Source organism: Nicotiana tabacum, chromosome 9, assembly GCF_000715075.1.
Source record: "Nicotiana tabacum cultivar K326 chromosome 9, ASM71507v2, whole genome shotgun sequence".
Taxonomy (NCBI): domain Eukaryota; kingdom Viridiplantae; phylum Streptophyta; class Magnoliopsida; order Solanales; family Solanaceae; genus Nicotiana; species Nicotiana tabacum.
This window is the reverse complement of record NC_134088.1, coordinates 62,822,744-62,845,350: the sequence shown is the minus strand read 5'-3', so window position 1 is coordinate 62,845,350 and position 22,607 is coordinate 62,822,744. Positions and strand designations below refer to the sequence as shown.

The window sequence follows — 22,607 nt, the reverse complement described above, 5'->3', positions numbered from 1 at the left end:
CCATCTGTTAAATGTTCAATTTGCAGACCAAGACAAAGTTTTGTCTTTCCAAGATCTTTCTTCTCAAATTCTTTCTTAAGATATTCAATTGCCTTTTGGAGCTCTTCTAGAGTTCCAACAAGATTTATGTCATCAGCATAAACAGCAAGTATAATAAATTCTGATGCCATTTTCTTTATAAAAATACATGGACAAATAACATCATTTATGTAACCCTCTTTCAGCAAATATTCACTAAGGCGATTATACCACATACGCCCAGATTGCTTTAAACCATACAAAGATCTTTGTAATCTAATTGAATATATTTTTCGAGATTTTGGATTTGCTTCATGCATTTTAAATCCTTCAGGGATCTTCATATAGATTTAATCAAACGAGTCATGTAGGTTATGACTTGCATTTAGATGGCATGACATCTTCAGGTGTCTGGACTACATATCCAATCCTCACAATCTTTTACAATATTGTGAACTATATTGTATCAAATATATCGTCGACGATCATTTTGTATCGGTTCCTAAGCGACATAACTTGTTGAGATCTCACCACTTTCTTTATTTTCAGGTACCTGAACTTCTTCTGAAGTTTCATGAAATGTTATGCCGTGGGCTCTTCTAGAGCTCATTTCCCTCCTCATTATAATCATTTGCTCCTATTATTTTTCAAGGATTGTTACCTTTGAAACCGATCGGTTTACTACACTTCATGTGTGCAGTAAACTTTATCCTTCATGGACTTTAATTTTAATAGGAGCATTTGCAGTTGAAATATGATATTTAATTTTGGATCAGCAAATGCTTCTGGCATTTGACTTGAATTATATTCTAAGTGAAAATCATATTAATGATAATTCGATTCATATAGCATATTTTTCAGTTGTTTATTCCATCCCCAAATGTTAAAAAAACTAACACATATCCCCAATCTTATTTGGGAAACCTATCTTTGTGCATTGTGGTAGAGAACTTAATCATATACCACACATCAAAAGTTATTAGATAGTAAAAATATTTAGTTTCTGATCCTAAATCAATTGTGAGGGGAGGACTTATCATATATTATTGGTCTGATGCATACAAGTGCTGATGTATGCAATTTAGAAAATCTTAGACCAACACATGAGGCTTTGTTCTCATAAGCAATAGTTTAGCCATTAATAGGAGGTATTCAATGCTAAACTAGCTTGGATATAAACCAACATCATCAAGATGAACTATCTTGATTTCATAATCTGAAAATTATGCTCTTAATTGAGAAAAGCAATTTCAAATGCCAAACTGCAGGTTGACAATAAACATACATGTAACTATCTCATATATGCATCTATAAGTAGTTCACATGATAGGTGAATGGGCCCATATTCACCTTTTATATATTCCAGAATTCAGGGGTCTTAGTCTCAACTTTAGCTGGTATAATCAATTTATTATGAGAATAAGCAACACAAGAGAATTCTTGAAGAATCTTCTAGTTCTTCAGTATATGCTTATCTGAACTCTCAAATAGCTCATTTAAAAATGGCAAATGAAAACTTCAAGTTTATCATGGCATATGCTATCTCTTAGTAAGCTTCTGGTTTACTATGGCATAAACTTTTGCATTAGTAAACTTCTGATTCACTGTGATTGCTTTTGTATTAATAAACTTCTGATTTACTGTGATACATGATATAGTACAAATTAAATAATAAGGCGGTTAACTTCTCACGTACATATTATTTTACCCTCTATGATTGTGGAAACATGAAGATTTTCAATCTTTCAATTATTTATAGTCTCAGTATGATAGCCATTCGTATTAGTAAACTTCTGGTTTATTACAACATATGTTTTGACCACAATCATATAATATGAATGACAAATTTGCATATAAGCTCTTCGGGGGCCTTCAATTTATTGTCCACAATCAAATATTATTCAGGCACTACTTGTGTCATGTGTCTTCTAGACAAACAATTAGCTCTTCAGGAGTTGTTGATACATTTTGTACTATCAAATATTACTCACACACTTCTGGTATCATGAGAGAAAATTTCTTCATAAACAAAATAAATATGATAGTAAACATCATTAAGAAAGCATAACTTTTATTTATATACAATAATTACATAACCATACTATCTACTATAAACAACAAAAATTAAAATATTTACATTTCTACAGATTCATCACCGATAAACATGACTTGTTTCTCCTTCCGGGAGTACAAAGTAATCAGCTACATCAAAATGCATGAAGTCTAAATTATCATCAGAAATAAAATTTGCTTCAGTATTTTTCTCTATCTTCTTCAGGGAGGCTTGATATAGCTCAACCAGGTGCTTTGGCGTACGACAGGTACGTGATCAGTGCCCTTTTCCTTCACATCTACAACATGCATTTTGTACCTTTGCTGCTTGCACCGCTTCATGCTTTTGTTCCTTCCTTTTCCACTGCTGGGGTGAGGAGGGTTCTTTGGTGTATTATTATTACCATGATTAGTGTTTCTTCCCCGACCACGACTATGACCACGTCTGGGGCCACATCCTCTTCCACGTTTAGCTTGGTAGAAGTTCGTCTCATTCACTTCAGGAAATGGACAAGAACCCGTAGGTCGGCTTTCATGGTGTTTCATTAATAACCCATTATATTGCTCGGCTACAAGAAGATGTAAGATAAGTTTAGAATACTTTTTGAATCCCATCTCTCGATATTGCTGCTGCAGGAGCATATTCGAGGCATGAAAAATGGTGAAAGTTTTTTTTCCAACATATCATGATTAGTAATATTACCACCACATAGTTTCAATTAAAAAATAATTCTGAACATAGCAGAATTATACTCACTGATAGATTTAAAATCTTGTAGCCTTAGATGAGTCCAATCATAACGTGCTTGTGGAAGAACGACCATCTTCGGGTGGTCATATCTATCTTCCAAATTATTCCACAATATGATTGGATCTTTAATAGTGAGATATTTCATTTTCAAGCCTTTATCAAGGTGATGACGTAGGAATATCATTGCTTTTGTACGTCTTGGTTTGATGCTTGATTTTTGTTCTTGATGGTGTATGCTAGACCTATCGCATGAAGATGAATTTCAGCATCAAGCACTCAAAACATGTAGTTTTTGCCCGATATATCCAGGGCTACAAATTCAAGTTTAGAAAGATTTGATATTATTTAGAAAAAAAAAGTTCGTACCTCTGATACTTTCAAAGTATTTGCTCGAGATGGCAGAGTCTCGTGCTGATAACGTATTATAAAATAAAGACTGTAAAGTAAAGACAAGTATAGAGAGAACTGATATATTATTCAAATTTCAAACTTATGTACATAATGAACTGAAATTTACTCTATTTATAGAAGAAAGCAAGCTGCTGTGTAAGATGCTTCTGCAAGCTGCTACTGTACCGGATATAGATAATCTTCTACCGGGGTAATGTTTATCCATAACGGGGTACCGAAAGGATAAGCTCATTATACCAGATATAGATAATCTTCTACCGGAGTAATGTTTATCCATTACGGGGTACCGAAAGGATAAGCTTATTATATCAGATATGGATAATCTTCTATCGGGGTAATGTTTATCTATAACGGGATGCCGAAAGGATAAGCTTTTTCAGGAGACTTATTTCCAATAGAGTACTAAATAAATAAACATGTTTACGTCATAGTATCATATAGATAAGTTTTTCGAGGAAGCTTATTTACAACAAAGTACTAAATCAACATCATAATATAATATATTTATAACATAAGAAACTATTTTGTAATAATTCCCATCTCTCACATAATAGTCTAGAGAGAGATAGAGCAAGAGCAAGAGCAAAAAGCAAAAAGCAAAAAGCAAAAGAAAATGACCTGTGAGTTTATATAGAAAGAAAGCGGCGCGGCGAGGAAAGGAACAGAAAGAGGGAGTTTTTGCAAAGTTGCAGCAGCCATGGGAGCTCTGGCTCCACTTTCTCATTGGATTCCTGAAGATGACCTTTTGCTTAAAAACGCCATTGAGGTACTCAACCATTGCCTAGTCTACGGCTCCATGAATTTCTATGCTCTTTTTTTCTAGCTCCCTTTTATTTTACCAACTCTTTTTACGTTTACAATTTATTTATGCTTCTTGTGTTTTTTTCCCTTCTTTTAAACGGTCCAAATAGATGGATATAGAGTATTCATACAGTGGACGCCAATTAGTTTGTAATTGAACTGTTATAGCTTTAGTCTGTTTTTGTGCTTCTTGTTTTTTTTCTTCTTTCTCTCCATGAATTTATGCCTTTCATATTTTTATTTTTGGTAATGTAAGATGTCCAGTAGAACGGAATGGATACAAATGATTCATATAGTCCATCCCAACTATTTAGCATTGAGGCTGGCAATAGTAATGTGTTTTTAGCTTTTGTTTCTCTGTTTCTGGAGTTTATTCTTGAAAAGTTGTTCTGGGGTTTGCGTCGAGGTTCGGGCGATCTCACCAGCCCTTTTGTTCTGTTCATGCCCTGGTGCGACTTTGTACAGGAAATAAAGCTGATTTTATAATAATAGAGTGGGTAGTATCTTGTAGAACTGAGTTTTGCTGAATGTTTTGGTCTTCAAAGAGAGAGCTCCTCATGTTGTTCTATTGATTTTGTTTCTCTATTAATTTTATTGTGCTGATTTTGCTTTTTAGTTCCAGAAGTCTGGAACTCTTTATTTTTTACCTTGTCTTATCAAAAAGAGATTTTCCATGAAGTATCTGTGCTTCAAGATTCTTTAGTTTCGTGAGAGTTCAAGACTGAGATGGTGACTTTTATGCTGGGATACATATCAGAGTATATGCATGAAAACTTTGTTTATTATGAGTCTGAAGATATGAGATTGCAGTAATCAATTGAACTGGTACTTAGCATGAAGCATTACTTGGCAGTAAAAACTACGGATATAACTTTCTAGTGCCTGGCCTATAGGACTGTTTGGCACATTGTTAAGCCCTTTTCCCCCTTTGATAAGTCAAAAGTTTCATTATTGAACATCAAATTGGTGTCAAAAGTATGTAAAAGTTGTTAATATGAATATCCCCCAAGGGTTAGCTCAATTCGCAAAGGTTGAGGGACTTGTGCCTTAAGTCACAGGTTCGAGCCCTAACTCTGGTATTTAAGTGGAGAAGGGTGTGTGTGTGTGTGTTGGGGGGGGGGGGGGGACATCATCCCCGAGTTTCGAAGACTGGATTGGCCCAAAAGTCGGCTCCAGACTGATTTCTCGATCATTAAAAAAAAGTTGTTAATATGAATTAATCCGAGTACCTTATAAAAAAACAAAAAACAAAAAGGAGAATCAATCCGAGTCATCTACCAAGTTTGTCAGCTATCTATACAGTAGTATTCTCTCACTGTTTCGAGGGCACTAAAAGATCCTTTGTATTCATTGTTAAGCTGATATGAACATGTTAGTTATCTGGTTGTTACTGCAATGCCAGATAAGTTGCTTTTCCAGGGAATATCCCCCTTCTTTTGGTATACAGGGCCCTTGTAAAGTGCCAGCACTTACTGGGTGGTTACCTTGATGAATAAGATCTTTACTTATCAAGAACCGAAAAAGGAAAAGAAAAAAGATATGCTGCCTTCTCATTGTCTTAGCTTGACGACTCATTGAAAGCTGCCCTAACAGCAAGCTAAATTGTAGCTCTTAAGTTATATCTGACTTAATTTTGTAAGTAGTTTACTACTATGTCTCTTCAATCGGCCATGAGGTATGATAGCTCAATCAAGGATCTTTTGGGTGGTTCTTTGTTATGGGAAGAAATGGGGTTTCCAGGGACCAATCTATGGAGGAATGTATGCTAGGGGAGTGAAGTGATTGGTTTAGTTGTTCTTTTTGGGATGGAAAAAGACACATACTATGTTAATGGACAAGGAAGAAAGGATGTCCAATTTCATGCTGAATATTCCTATTTGGACAAACCTCTGATTGCTTCTCAAATTGTATAAACTAAAAGATATAGAAGATAAGTCTATTCAAATTGCATTATGAAGCCCAGACTAGAAGTGATTAGAAGATAGGAGAGCTTGCCTCCTTGTTTAGTTGATGTATAATTGCGTAATGTGACAAAAGCATGCTTAGAGTTGTTTAACATGTCAATTGAAAAAGTTTGTCTGGAAGATCAGCTTTGGGAATTGGAGGAAGTGGAAATGAGAATCAATGAGATATAAGCTTAAATAAGCATCCAATTTCTTAGTTATAGATGTGCAAGCAATTCCTCTTTTCTAATTCTGTACCAATAATAATTTTTCCTCGAAGCGTAGGAGTAAGTTGGTGGTTCTACTTCCATCATAGGATTGTACTGATAAAAAATTATGAGATAGCTATCCTGCTGTTTTATTTTTTATTGCCCTGGCATCATGATTTCATTTTCCCGTTTTACTCCAGGCTGGTGCTTCTTTGGAATCACTTGCAAAAGGTGCAGTTCAATTTTCCCGGAGATTTACGGTTCAAGAATTGCAAGATCGATGGCATGCTCTCCTTTATGATACAGTTGTTTCCGCTGAAGCATCAGCACTCATGATTGAGTTTGACCACTCTGCATCGACACCGAAATGTAATAGGTTTGAGAATTCCAAGGAAAGTAAAAAATCTGTTTTAATGAAGAGAAAAAGTGAGAGTATCCGCTCATGTTATTATGCTATGCGTAAGAGAATCCGGAATGACCCATTTGACTCGATGGATATGAATTTTCTTGGTGGAGCTGGTAACAATGACGAGCCTCAGTCTGTGGATTGTGTATTTATAGATTCAATAAGAGATACCTTTGGTAATCAACAATTAAATGTTGACGTCATATGCAATGGCATTCTGGAACATGGGCTTGATGATTGCGTCTGTGCTAGTGATGGTGTTACTGCTTCTCCTTGTTTTCCGATTGGACTCCGCAATCATAATGGAGACATTCCTCTTAGCAGCTTTAATGTTCCTGAGGACTTCCATAATGCTGGTGAAGAAAGTGTTGCCCTTACTGAGAATCAAAGCACTGTTGGAGAATTGGGCCAATTGAAGGAATTGCCTGTTTGTGGATTATTTGAAGCTGAGGCTTTAGAACCTAATTTGCCATCTATGGCAGGTCAATGTGATGATAATTTGATAAACTCTTCTGGATTTGAAAGCCAGGTCTTTAACTCACCAGTTCCACATTGTGGTTTGTCATTTGACAACCTTGGTTATTCACCTACTCCACCTGAAATGCCAGATTGGAGTACAATTGGAGATATTTCTATCCCAGCTCTGCCTGATTTCGAGGAAGGACTGAATGTACAGAATACTTTTGTAGTTGCTATTGATGGCAGTACGAATAAAACAGTTGCATCAGGATATGGTGTTGTAAGTTCAAAGTCCAACGTGAGAGACGATATGTCATGTGATGAACTGACAAATTCGGCACCTAGTACTGATGACTACTTAGCAGAGTTGTCAAAATCTTTGCTCAACTTTTCAGATGAGGAAGATCTATTTGGCGCTGATGGAAATGAAACGATCGATAAGTCTTATTTTGATGGCTTGAGCTCACTTCTCTTGGATTGTCCTGCTGGTGGAGGTGACATGCTTGACAAAGGTGTATCAGAGGCTTCAAATGCTCCAGACGAACGGCTTACTATTCTTGATGATGCTTGTCCCAGAGAATTCAGTGACAAATGTGCGTACCAATATGGTGATAAGCCTCTAGCTTCCAGTTCAGAGTTTCAAATGCTATCCTCCGCATTAACCGTCAATCCGGCTTTTCCTGAAATGCGTGGTGGAGTTATTTGTTGCACATTAAGCTCTGAGGACCCAGAAGTTCCTAGCAATGATGATGTTTTTCTTCCTGTTCGGATGCCGTCAACATCATTTCTGTCTATGGCACATTGGAAATATGATGAGACTTATCATCCATTATCCTCGTCTGTCAAAGATTTGTCCATTAATCAAAGGACCAATGATGGACGAGCTGTCTTGAAGAAAAATAACCAAAATAGTCATTCGGAATACAGTACTTCTTATCAGATGATTGAACCGCCATCAAAATCGGAAATGTTCAATAGTGATCACAAAGTTAAGCATGAGTTGCCCAACGATAATAACCAACATGTTCTGCGGAGGAATCTGAACACTTCTGATAGTCCAAGACCAGTCATTTCAGGAAAATTTAGTGCAGTAAATCCCTGCCAAGGAGCTGTTAAAGAAAATATCGCAAAGGATGAACATGGAAAAAGTCTCAGTTGGAATTATGCTGATGCCTCCCAGTGCTTGGAGAAGAAAGCCATTTGCACTAAGGAACACGGCACTACCACCATCTTTCAAAAGAATGAACCTATACTTGCTGAAACTGTCCTCATGAAAACAACAATCCCTGAAGCAAGTCCAAACAATTTTTCATCAGATTCGGAAGAGTTTCTTTATGAGAGTGATGAGGACATACCCTACTTTTCTGATGTTGAAGCTCTGGTGAGATCTTCTTATCTGGTGTATGAATTTCTACTACCATCATAGGTATTTGTTGACCTTAACCATTTTCTTTCATCATCCAACAGATCCTTGATATGGATTTGAGCCCAAATAACCAGGATATATATTCTAGTAAGGGAGGTGGGTTCCAGTTTGATTATATTTATTGAATGATTTACTTTTTTACTTCAATGACTTTCTATGAAGAGCTGATCTAGTCTTGATTATTTTGTTTCTACTGCATCACTTAGTGTATTATGCTTATAGTTACTTTTTCTACTCATTCACTTCCTCCACTTCTTTGGCGGGTTTTTTGCTCTTTTGTAGTTTCTTTATTTGTGATTTTCAACCCTCTGTTGGTGCATACTCTCTTACCGTATATTTTCTGTTTTCTTTCCTTTTGTCCGTCTCTTTATTTTTTCCCCAGTCAGAACGTATCAGGTTGAAGATCCTAGAACGATCATCAGGCTGGAGCAGGCTGATCATGCTTGTGAACGGAGAGATATTGCTGCACATGGAGCATTTGCTGTTTTAGCTGGCCGTCGCTCAAAGCATTTTATTAGAAAATCGGCGGTATGATTGATTTAATGCATTCTAACTCAATTACAGAATACCATACTAGACTATTAATAAATGCTTCCCTATTGATCCTACTTGTCTGAAATGATCATCTAACATATACTATCAGCATAATTCATGTATCTATACTATATTAAAAGCACGAAGGCCCTTAGCGAAATGTCATTCGTCATTGTTACCCCTTAGAAATTGATTTCACACTAGATAAAATAGTCATTTAATTATTTTTCCTAATATTTAGATCTTTGAAATCAACTAAAATTTTAGTTATTAAAATCTTTCCTTATTTGAATTATGGAAAGATTCCTACTATTTAGGACTTCAAAGTCCAACAAAATTTAGCTTATGTAATTACAGTATCTTCGATACTAAATGTTTTATTTGTCAAACAAATTGTTAGTATTAAATAACGTGAATGAAATAGTGGAGGTGCTAATTTCTGGACAGCATAAATCAATCGCTAATTGAGGTCAAAATAAGTAAAATACAAAAATATAATTTAAATAGTTAAATGTCACGGTATCAATTAATGATGAATAATTTGTTCAATAGTCAATTTCACATTTCTATATTATATGTGAACTACCTTTCACTTAATAATATTTTTTTGTTCATCTTTTTATATCTATATCTATATCTATAACTATATTATTATAATATTAAAAGCACGAAGGCCCTTAGCGAAATGTCGTTCGCCTTTTTTACCCTTTAAAAATAAATTTCACATTAGACAAAACCGTAATTTGATAATTTTTCCTAAAATTTAGGAGTTAGAAAACAACTAAAATTTTAAGCATTAAATCTTTCTTTATTTGAATTATGCAGAAAGTTCTAAAATTTATGACCTTAAAATTTGTTAAAGATTTCAAGTTACGTGTATCCTTTCCTTATTTGAACCCTTCCACGTTAAAGTTTTTAGTATTATAACTTTAGAATTAACTTATTTCATTTATTAAAAGATGAAATTATTTGAATTAGCAGGAAATCAATAAATAGATGAAATTAGTTAGGAATTACGGGCCCGGGAAAGAATAGAAAGCACACGGACATATTATAGAGTAAGATAATACGAGAAGGAACATACGATAACAGTTCATTTTGGAACAAAGTCTATTTCACGGTTCAACGTTCACTTTAATTATAAATTGAATACTTAACACAATCATGTCGAACAAATTATTTTCCCATTCAAAAGGAAGTTTTTGTTCATTGGTTTTTGTAAGGCATTATTTTAAAACTACATTGAATAATTAGAACAAATAAAAATATTTAAGAATATAAAAGAGAAAAAATTGTTGGCAAGAGTCAATAAAAATAAAGATTCAAAAGAAAAATGTCAAATCAATTTTTTTATTCTTTGAGAGTAGAATGCTTAGTAGAAAAAATTATAATTGAAGTTAAATATTTTTTTTGTGATGAGCTAATATTTAAAATTCGAATAATGAAAAAAAGTTATTACATTTAATGTTGAGGAAAAAATAATCAAGTGCTTAAATTAAGTTACCTTTAATGTTGAAAAGAAATAACTAAATCTTTACATTAACTAATTAGCAACAAAATTAAATTTAGTTCTTTTTCAAATTCATCACATGAGTAAAATTATTTTTCAATTAACTAAACTCTTAGCATCTAAGAACTTTTGTGGTGCAAGATTTTTTTCTTTTCTGAGATCAAATATATTATTTAATACTCTATTCATTCCAAAAAGAATAACACTAAATCTTTTTAGTTCGTTTAAAAAATTAATAATACTTTTAAATTTAAAAATAAATAAACATGAATATTTTATTTTATCCTCAATGACTAACTTTTATAGCCACTCAAATATTATGGTATGTGGAAGATCACAAGTTTTAAAAGTCTTCCTTTCCTGCTTTCTTAAATTCTGTATCCAGTTAAACTAAATTAAAGCAGATGGATAATATTAATCTAATTCTTTAAAGCTTTGTTTTCATTGATATGGTTACACGCGCAAAGCGCGCACTCTAAGACTAGTAGTTTTAAAAAGCGAGAGCATGAGGCAAGATGTTTTATCTAATACGGGGTGGGGTGGAAGCTTCGAGACGTGGGGCGTAAGTCCCGGTGAAGTTTTAAATTTTTTATTTTTATAAATTAATAATGTATTAAATGTATCTTTTTCAAAAAATAATATATTAGGTGTACAAAAAATAATTACGACATATAAAAATTGTCACAATTCCCAAACCACAACAATAATTACTCACTTCAAACTACATTAATTATACTTTTTACAAATGGCGGTTTAATATTCCAAGAAAAGGCTTTTTCTTTTTTTGCTATTCCGTTTTATTATTCCAAGTCCCCACATAGCCCTATAGCCATTGAACAAAGCAACTAATTAAGTTTTGCATGTTCCCCTGTGTACTCTGTGACGTTCCTCCCATTTCGAATGATTGAGCATGTGCATTATTCTCAGTTCTCTATTTTGTTCATCTCAACAATTCAAGACTACAATCACAATGAACACTGATGCTAGATTTATTTGAGCAAACCCACCATCAGCTATTAGAACGCAAGTCAAGTAACTCAAAACCAGGCAGATCCAATGAAAAGCGGTTGACTACACTTCCTCCTCTTCCGATTCACTGGGAACCGTCACAACTGATGTTCTCTGAAGAAGCCGCAACACCACTGTCCTTTGTTAAAGACTTCTTTTCTTTAGCACCCGGTAAATCATTAAAGGTAAGTTGCAATTGTAGGAATTGCACCCGGTAGCCAGTTTTCACCCTGCTATTTAAGCTATATCCAGTTTTTCAAATTATTTAACTTGTAGTCAGTCGGCAAACTTCATACAAAGACATCCTACTCCTACTCTTCCTCCCTCCTCCTCCTCCTTCTTAGGGAAGTAAAACTATATAGTTTTTTTTGTTGGGCAACACTTAAAAGGTTGTTTATGGACTCTCTATATACAAGGGATTAGAAGAATATGCTCTTTGGCTTTACTGGGTCTCAGTAAAGTTTGCAGGCAATGAGTACATCGTATGGGTGTTTAACGGGCGGGCTGGGACAGGCTGGACACAAAAAAAATCAGCCCGTCCGTTTAACGTTGCGGGCTGTTAGCGGGCTGAGTTAGCGGACTGTACTTTTTCGGGTTTTTTTTTGTCCGTCCGGGTTCGGGCTTAGCGGGCTGTTAGTGGGCTGTTAGCGGGCCGTGGAATTTTTTATTTTTTTTAAAAGTAAATTTTGTTTTTCTTATTCAATGTTATTGATACTTAAGTGTTTGAAAATTTTTAAGGCTTAGAATTAAACTTTGAAGTTTAAAGTTTTAAATTTAAAATTTGAATTTTATAATTTTAAAATTGAAATTTAAAAGTAAGTAGCTACAAAAAATTATTTAATAAGACCAATTGGCAATATGTAAGGATCAAGCTCCGAAGACTTTCATTTGATATTTTTATTGAATAATATATAATACTTCAAATTAAGTTGCAAGTTCTTTTTGATTTTGTTATTTTTGAACTTGCAAATTAAAAGTTTACAACAATTATAAAAAAAAAGAAAGAAATAGTACATCACATGCTTTGCATCATTTTTGTAAGTTCATCCATGTCAACATGAGGTTCTTGGTTTCCGGCATTGGTTGAATCAGCACCATAAACCATTATATCTCCAATTTCTTGGTCCTCCGCTTCATCTATCTCGTCACGCCCTTGATTTCGTCGTTATGATCTTATCCAATCTTTGAAGCACACTAGAATTTCTAAAGCGTTGCTACCCAATGAATGACGGGTATCTCCTAGTTGCTGCCTTGCTTGGCTAAATGCGCTCTCTGATGCGACTGTTGAAATCGGCACATTTAGCACGTCTCGAGTCATGGCCGAAAGAACAGGAAATTTATTTGAGTTGCTCCTCCACCAACCCAGTGGTAGAAATTCCTTTGTGCGGGGCTCTGCTGACTTTTGCAAGTAGAATTGAAGTCCATCAATATTCCTGCTACTGGTTTGTTGATGCTCCCCTAGTGTAGACCAAATCAAATAATCTTCAACACCATCATTATCATCCAAAGCACTGGTCCCAGATGTTGAAACTGAACTTGAAGGAATATTTGCATCTACAGCAGAAGAAGCATCAACAATATTAGCATAATAATTATATAATGTTTCTAAATGTTTGTGTAGATCAGAAATACAAGTGTCAATATCAGGAGTTTCAGTTGGTCCATTAAAAAAAAAAATCGTTAAAAAACGGGCTGAACCGGGCTGTAGCCCGTTAACAACCCGTTAACGGGTTAACGGGCTTAGCGGGTTCCGGTGCACCGGTATCAAAAAACTGTTCGTTTGAAACCTGCTCCCCGCCCAACCCGTCCCAGCCCGTCCCCCACGCTACATTATCGGGCTGAACCGGGTCAGCCCGGCCCGATTAACAGGTATAGTACATAGTGAAGAACAGTTTATTCTTCGCCTGAAAAGAAAACCTTGTCGTGGAGCTGCTACTATTGTTATAAATGCTGTTGTCAAAAGCATGGTAGGGGTGTAGTATTGCTGAACTTGCTGCATTGGCTGATGGTACAATCTATGTATACTGCCTGACCTTTGTGGTCTCTGAGATGCTTTGCTTTTGGCGATAAATTACTAACTCTCTTTGAATAGACTCAGATGCTCTATGGGTAATTCAAGCAACTGTTGCGAAGGAAAGATACCTTAGATGTGCTAAACCACACACTTAGTGAAGGATGCACACAGTGATCAACAAATGTCTTAGCCTAGAACTCAGAAATAACTGAGGAATAAGAGAATCAAGGTATTTAAGAATGTCTTTAGAGAGAGAAAGCTGAGAAAAGTTTTGGTGCATAAACTGAGAAACATATGAACGAAATTACTGTCACCAAATTAACCAATTGATTAGAATTACTAACAAAGGACTTTAGCTTACCATCACAACCAAAACAATTAAGTATCCACTGAAGGGAGTTACAGAAAATAGAAAAAGAGTATATCTTTCATCTAAAATTTGGGTATGAAGTTAGGCATAAATGTCTGAAATTCAGACAAATGTTTGAAGTTTGGCTTTGGCAAGTCAAACTTCAATCGTGCATGTTTGAAGGTCTGACAAAAATGACTGAAGTTTGCTTGCAGCCTTGCACAAGCAATATGCCAAGCTTCAGACAAATTTGTAACTTTAGACACGGATTTTGCAGCTTCAGTCATGTAAGGGGAGCCTTGGCGTAATGGTAAAGTTGCTGCAATGTGACCAGGAGGTCACGGGTTCGAGCCGTGGAAACAACTTCTTGCTGAAATGCAGGGTAAGACGCGTACAATAGACCCTTGTGGTACGGTCCTTCCCCGGACCCCGCGCATAGCGGGAGCTTAGTGCACCGGGCCTGCCCTTTAGTCATGTATATATGAAGTTGATTCTGAAGTAGCCAAATTTACAAAATATTTATGAACTTCGGCTATGCCTTAAATAGAGGTCCCAAAATCGGCTATTTGTGCACTTGCCCCGTTGCAATTTGGGGGAAAATATGTTTTGATTTATAAAAAAATGATGAGGGCTAGTGCCAAGTTTCTTATCAAGCTTTTAGGGCACCCCCCTCGCCCGTGAGGCACAAGTATGCCTGTGCGCACTTTTGAAGGATTGAATGATATGTCGAAGACAGCTCGGATAGACAATAGGATAAAGGGCTTGAGCTGAAATCTAAGGCAAGTTGTCACCTGGAGATTTCCCATTTACAATATGCAGATGACACCCTTGTGTTCTGTGAAGCTGATAAAGAATACCTAAAAATATTGAGGGTCACTTTATCATGTTTGAAGCCATTTCTGGGGAATAAAAGTTTTGTTTATCCGGTTAATGAGGTGAATGAGCTTCAAAACTTGGCTGGAATTGTTGGAGGTAAAATTGTGAACTTACATACAATGTATTTGAGGATGTCTTTGGGGCCAAAAACAAGTCAAGGATATGGAATGGGGTCTTAGAGAAATATGAGAAGAAGCTAGCAAATTCCCACATATACGATGTCTCTATTCGCAATACCACTGAATGTGGTGAATAGAATAGATACTTTGAAAAGAAATTTCTTATGGGAAGTAAACAGTAACAAGAAGAAAATTCACAATTAACAAAAAGGGAGGGAGATTGGGAATCAAGAACTTGACGATCCAGAATCAAAGCTTGTTGATAAAGTAGTTATGGAAATTTACTTCAGAAGAACAATCTTTATGGAAGGAGGTAGTCCGCGAAAAATATGACATGGAAGGAAAATGGATAACCAAGCCTGTGAGAAATCCATATGGGTCAGTTTGTGGAAGTATATTAGAAACTTTTGGCCTAAGCTCATGAATAAGTCAAACTTCAGAGTAGGAAATGGTATTAGAATATCCTTCTGGGAGGATAATTGGTTAGGTCAAGGATCGTTGAAACAACTCTTTCCTGATATTTTCTTTTACTGGACCAACAACAGGAAGCAACAGTAGGAGAGGTTTGGACAAACCAAAGTTGGATTCTGACCTTCAGAAGATTACTAAATGATTGGGAGATTGACAAACTTACAGAATTCTACAAGATCTTGAAACAATTCAAAGGGACCTCTACTGCTGAAAATTTGTGACATGGCAACGAAACAACAAATGGAAGTTCTTAGTTAAAGCAACATATAAGAGTTTAGCATCTCAAACAATCAGGTTGGCTGCTGGCCATGGAATTTGATTTGGAAGGTTAAAATTCCTTATAAAGTGGCCTGCTTAAGGACAATTTGATCAATAGAGGATACCAACTATGATCTAGATGTTACTTATGTGGAGAGGAGGCAGAGACAATCAATCATCTCTTTTTGCACCGTAAGGTGACTTTTCGATTATGGAGGATATTCGTCAATTTGAGGGGAATATTGTGGGTTATGTCAAGAAGAATTCCTGAAGTTCTAACATGCTGGAACTGAGAAGGCAACCTTTCCGGTCATAAAGAGATGAAAGATTGTTCCAACTTGCATCTGGGAAACAATTTGGGAAGAAACAAACCAAATATGCTTTCAAGATAAATACAGTAACACTGAGAAGATGAAAATGAAATGTTTAGTTCTTTTTTATTTTGGTGTAAAGGAGAATATTTAGAAATCATGTATCTATTTTTGATATCTTGGAATCCTTATGAGAAGACAAAGGATTAGGAGTGTTTCTCTCCTGTAGGCCTCCTTGTAATTATGGGTGACTCCACAGTTGTAGTTTTTTTATTTATATACAAATATGTTACTTTTTCAAAAAAAAGAAGTTGGGAAAATGCCTGACTGAGATGGTGAAGGTATGGTGGGGAATTAGCCTTATCATAAAAAACCACAGAGAGCTACATTGTGCATGGCTTTTGAATGATTTTCTTAAATCTAGGAATGTTCATTTTGCCCAGTAGACTTCCTCTTCTCTCTGCTTAATAATCACGCCTGGCTCATTTTCACTTGGAGCAGAGTCAATAAGGGTTGTCACATCTTGTCTTTGGATTATATGGAAACCCAATCAGTGAGAGGAAATAACAAGCTATATTTGCTGTTGCAAGATGTCCATACTCGAAGAATGTTTTACTCCCATTTTAATGTTGCAATTATTACTGCTAGGTCATAGGTAAAAGGGGAAAGCTGGAAATACTGAATTAGTGATTTAAAAGATTAAGAGTATCGATGATGTTGCTGAAAGTGTTGAATCAGCTATTACAGCCTAGCTTTTCAATAAAAGTTCCATTTTCCCCTTGCATTCCCTTGAAGATTCAAAGTTTTTACAAAAAAATTGGTCATCCATTTATGGGTTCAGGTGCTACTGGGAAGAGCATCTGCAGATGTTAAAGTTGACATCGACTTGGGCAGAGAAAGTCGCCATCATAAAATTTCTAGACGACAGGTATGTTCAGCTTGGACTCTAGCTGTATTAATCATAATGAGCTCTTTTAGTTATTCAATTGATTCCATAACTTTAAGTTAGTTCATCTGTTTTTCTAGCAAATAAAGTAATAGATGATGGAACAATTGACCGACTGTGATTATGTAATTTACATTTATGTTTCTTAACTAACATTTGCTCCATTTTTCCTGGTTTGCTCACTATCTTCTGTAATTAAACCTTTTTTGCTAATGTTAACCTTCAACAAATTTGTATTTGTAAATCTCAATGCTGACTGCAGTATACTTTGCTGTTCCTTTACTCATACTAGTCACTTGGTACATGTGTTTCACATATTGTAACATAGAGCTTAATAACATATATAAAATGTTAGTGCCTTTGCATATCCTAAGATCTTTTGGAGAATAATGCTAGAAGTAGTACTTTTTGACCAACTTCAGAATTTGAATTCGAACAATATATAACGAACAAGTAGAAAACTAACCTCTTCTAGACGGGCAATCACATGATTGTACTACTACATGTCAACCCTTTACATTGATTGCATAAGAAGTAACAACACTATTTGACCTTAGCAATCTATTGTAACATAAGTGATTTAATTGTTTTTTAAACAAAAGTGATTTAATTACCATGTTCTTGCTTCCCCCGTTTCTTTAATTATGGTAAGTTATTTAAAAAAAAATAAATTGCATATGAATGTAGTCTGAAAGGATTCCTGGATGTATAGACATGTATAACATCGTTTGCAATTTAGTGGGCTGAGACTATCATACTAATGAAGAGCATAACGACATGATAACCCATATTTGCTCTTCTTGAATTGGGAGTCGGGATGAAGCCAGAGCACTTTTTTAGGGAAAAAGATAAGCATGTGGGTCTTATCTTAAGTGGAAGTCTCCTTATAGAAGATGAATTCAATAGTTCAATTCGAAATCCTAAAAAATAGGCAAAGTTTTAAAATTAAAAACTTGAAAAATTGAAATTCTTCCTGTTGTCACCATATAATGAAATAATAAATTTTTGTATTAACTAAAAAGGTCAAATAATGAGTATAAGGAAATATAGCTTGGAAAATTGTTATAAAATTTTTTGAAAACTTAAAAAGGAGATCCACTTCATTCCTAATGTCACCAGAGAAGGAAATAATGAAGTTTTATATTAATTAAAAAGGCTTTGAGAGTGTATTTACAGATTTCCTTAAGAAATAGTGAATCTTTTTATTAATTAAAAAGTTACTGTTTTCCCTAACGTGTTAAAACTCTTGAAAAATTGAAATAAAAACTTGGGAATGAGATTCACTGCTTTCATAATATCATATACAAGGAAATGATAAAGTTTTATATTAATTAGAATTGATCAAATAATTAATACAACGAAATAATGAAGTTTTTTTTTCTACATTTAATTTTAATCACAATTTTATCCCGCATTGAATGCCCTTATGAAGAATGAAATGGTCCAATATTTCATGTTAGAATTTTGTGCTTTTATGATAGTATAGATAGAAAGGTAAATATTTAAGGTTCAATGGATGTTTGACATGCACACAGGGGCGGCTCAACGGTATCCGGGGCCTAAAGCCAAACTTCAACAAGGGGCTCTAAGTTTTTTCTCATTTAAAAACTCATTTAATAAAATTTTATTTTGAAGTTAATTTTTCTAGCTTTTTGAGATGTAAAATTTTTAATAATTTATTTATAATCGATTTCTTAACTAGGATTATATATATTTCTACTTTCTAGGATTATTATTCAATTCTTTTAGGATTTCCTAATTTTCTAAAAGATCTTTGTTAAACTCTCACCAACTTCTTCTTCTTCTTGGATTTCATTTTCTTCTACCTCAATTATATTAGTGACTTGTTTATCTACCATAAATTCTTCCTATTTCTTGGGATTGTATTAAAGTTTCAATTCTTCTCTTCTTTTTTGGTATTTTTAATATGCGGATTCATATTTTCTTGTTGACATATTAAAATTCTAATAAATTTAAAAAGATAATACATATACTTACAAACAAAAGATATAAAAAATAAATAAATTTTAGATGCAAAGTAATAAGAAAAGTATAGAACAATTGAACCTGGTTTAACAAATAGTCATGGATAACTTGATATTATTTTTGCTGTTTCAATATTTTTGGTGCAATTCCAAGAAAGCTTGACGAAAAAAGAGTTCGCAATTGCTTTCAACTATCATGTTTGACAGAATATTTTATGAGACAGTGGACTTATAAGTTTGGAAAGGAATATAAAAGATTAAGTAAAAACCAGTTTGAAGAGAAAGTAATAAAAGTAACGTGGGCCATGTGATAATAATGATAGTATATAAAGGAGGCAAGACATATATTCACACGTAAGTAACTATTCTTATTACCAAATTATCTCTATTGGTCTCATAGTTCCCTTATTTATGAAAAATATACTTTTTTTTAATATACTAAATATTTTTTTAAAAATTCATCAAATACAGATATAACTATTTAATACAGCATCAGAAAATTTTGGGCTCCCCCCTAGATGTGGGGCCTCAAGCAGTTGCTTGAGTGGCTTTACCATTGAGCCGCCCCTGCTTCTCAAGAGGCCAAAAGTATTTTTTTTTTCTCAAAAGTACTTTTTTTTTCCTAGCTTAAAGTATTTGGCCAAGCTTTTTTTGGGGAAAAAAGTGCTTTTGGGAAGAAGCAGAAGCAGTTTTTGATTGTATGCCTGCAAGCGTGCTGTACAGTTATGTGTCCATGGAGTGACATATTCATGTAACTTGCTTATATAGGCAACTATAAAGATGGACATGGGTGGACTATTCCATTTGCGGAATGTTGGAAAATATTCAATTCATGTGAACGGCAAAGAAGTACATCCTAAACAGAGTCTAACCCTCACTTCTGGTTCCTTCATTGAGGTATGCTTCTTATTTGATGACAACTGAAGCTAGCTCTGAGTCGTCTACCTCTTGCGTCTATTTTCTGAGCAAATTGTATATTATTCCTGTCATCGCTGAGTTAACTACCATATTAGCTTGTTCTTTAACTTAGCTGATCATGTGACCTTAGTTAATTTCCATTTTTTGCGACTCTCATTTCCAGTTTGGGACTAAAAGGTAATGACTGAATTATCTAAACCCAAGCGTAGGTAATCATTTTTTCCTGATCTAAGTATCCCAAGCTTAGGTAGTCATCTGATGGTTATTATTGCAACCTGGATGATCGATGTAGAACCGTTTGTCACCCTTATCCTTTTCTTGTTTCTAGGAATTATGGGTGAGGCCTCCGTAAAATAGAGTTTATGAGTTGACATTTGAGCTGTTTGAGCTTTGCTATTTCAAGTGAAACTTACTCGTCGGTTTTTTTTCCCACCTCAATGAATTTTTATGTTGAATTTGTTGGCACAGTTGGTGGCTAAAATTGTGGTTATGATTTTGAACAATCTGCTAAATCATCTGTCGCTCTCAAGTCATAGGCAAATAGTTGCCAGATAACATTCAAAATTCTATTCAGCATAAAATTTGTGGTGTAAGTTCATTTTCTGTCCTTAATTCTAGAGCTTCAGTTTTGTTTTACGAGATGTAGTTTTCTTTGGTTGTGATTAGAACTTCAGGTAAAACCATAATAGATTAATCATTTATTGAATATAGACCTTATACTTTGGGCAATGAACCACTGCAGCTTGAGTGACAGAAAGGTTTGAAAATTTGGCTCATCAGTACCTAATGCATATATATATATTTTTGTGTGTGTGTGTATGTGTGTGTGTGTACATGCAGAGTGAGCATGATAGTTTATAAACTCGTGTGTTGTATAGATAGTCTCTGGTTCATACAAATGACTTTCTGAAATTCCAAATTCTGATACTCCATATTTTTATTTGGTTTGCACATTATTTGTAAACTTATAATAATGCATATATTGAAGTGCACAATATTTTTTATAACAAGATATATTTTGTGAGAACAGCTACGTACATATAGAGACAAATGGAAGGGGGTATTTTTCTTTTGTTAGGTAATGAGTAGAGCGAAATGTGAAACTGGCCCTTGGTTTTTTTTGGGGGGGGGGGGGGGGGGAGGGGAAGAAACAAGCCGTGCTTTGCACAATGTATGATTGTAGAAAATTTTCCTGTCCAAGTTATGCGACAATGGTTGCTTTTCGTATTTAATGTCGTCTTTTGAGCTTATTTGAATGAACAAGCTGAAAACACAATACACAACTATAAGCTTTGACAAAATTGCATTATACATGCTGAGTAATTTTCTCTTTTAGTTTTCCTGTAATGTCCATCGGGATATGTACAGTGTTTTAATCTGATCGAGGAAATTGCAGGTAAGGGATCTTACATTTTCATTTGAGATTAATCAAAGTGAAGTAAAGCGGTATATAGACATCTTGAAGGAAAGTCAAAGTCAGGATATCAAAGCTTGAACAATTCTCGATGAGTCTAAGGAAGTGCTGTCTTTTATCGTTGCACTTTCTGGATAATTTGTAACATATGCGTTCCGTTCTGTTTTCTTTCATTTTATTTTTCCAGTTCAACCCCCGAATTGTAAAGATGATCGTCTATTCACTGTATGGATGTCTGAGAATTTTGAGAGTTCCCAGTATTTATAGGATAGAGTGAATGCAGTTTTACTTGAGTGTTCTGTGGGCTTTAGTAGTATTTTGCAGTGAAGTTAGGTAAAAATGATTAAGAAAGCAAATTAACCGATGAATTGATTAAATTACAGGAGTTACAAATGATGATCAGTCATAGAGGAAAACCGCTTTTAATAGGACAATGAAAAGTATTCTCTTCATCCTTTTGGATCAAAAAAGCAAAAAGAAAATATAATCTCACCTATGTTAAGAGTATAGCCTTTTTTTCCTGTTATAGTATAATAGTTAATCTGCTAAAGAAAAAGTGTTACTGTAGGTTGACAGTGACTTTGAAGATTCTGATTCCTTGTCTTATATTGCCAAAGTTATAGTAGTAGCTGATTGAGTTATGTGCCGAAAGTATAAAAATATTTACACAAATAGGTAACTTCATTTAATAATAATTGATTGCTATATTATAACAAATAGTAACTTGCTAAAATGGCTTAAATTGTAAGTAAAAAATCCTTAAAATCTATATAAATTAAATTTATTGCGAATTATCTCTGAGTTTGTTTCTCTCAATATCCATTTTGAGTCTCTATTGTTGCTAACCGCTGTAATAAGAAAAAAAGATACAAGAAAGAATATATAGGAATCGCTAACGGAAAAGATAAAGTTTCTTGTACTAGTATCATTCCTCATTTCTATGTATTTGTACACTCCACCATTGAAAATCTCGATAACCTAAGCAAAAATGCAGAAGTCAGCGTACCCTAAGGCTCTCCTCTCTCCCCCTTTCTTAGCTAACACCATCAGCCCATTTTTCACTGGGTCGAAGTCAAAAATCTGATAAATAGAAGGAAAGGAGATCGGAAAGATAAGCGAACGACTTGACTATAGTATAGGTCGGATGTTTCCGTGAACAGTAAGCATCACATCTCCCCTTATTTCGGGAAAGTTGGTAGCCGCGTGTGAGCTCTTTCAAGGCAAAGAGCGGCCTGATTCGATATTGTTATTTACTCTTATTCGGTCGAGGTAATTTTTGTTTATCAGCACGTAGGTGTTCTAACTTCCTAACACATATTCTGGAATAAATCTGATACAATGAGCGAACCATAAGCATTATCGAGTTTTTATCATCAATCAATCTTATTTTGAATTCAAATCTGGTAACTCTTAACCGT

General features: G+C 34.6%; 1 protein-coding gene across 2 annotated transcripts; it reads left to right on the top strand.

Moving 5' to 3' along the window:
- The first annotated feature begins 3,801 nt into the window (after positions 1 to 3,801).
- On the top strand, positions 3,802 to 21,482 carry LOC107800439 (uncharacterized). 2 transcript variants are annotated; one of them, XM_016623609.2, is made up of 7 exons: positions 3,802 to 3,998; positions 6,386 to 8,431; positions 8,518 to 8,572; positions 8,859 to 9,004; positions 16,768 to 16,854; positions 19,626 to 19,754; positions 20,244 to 20,449. In XM_016623609.2, exons 1-7 carry the CDS (start codon positions 3,930 to 3,932, stop codon positions 20,328 to 20,330), a joined length of 2,619 nt encoding a protein of 872 aa, XP_016479095.1. In that variant the 5' UTR covers positions 3,802 to 3,929; the 3' UTR covers positions 20,331 to 20,449. The 2 variants fall into 2 exon arrangements, with proteins under 2 accessions (XP_016479095.1, XP_016479094.1); XM_016623608.2 differs by lacking the exon at positions 20,244 to 20,449 and adding an exon at positions 21,172 to 21,482 and having other exon boundaries at positions 3,804 to 3,998.
- Positions 21,483 to 22,607: the final 1,125 nt, after the last annotated feature.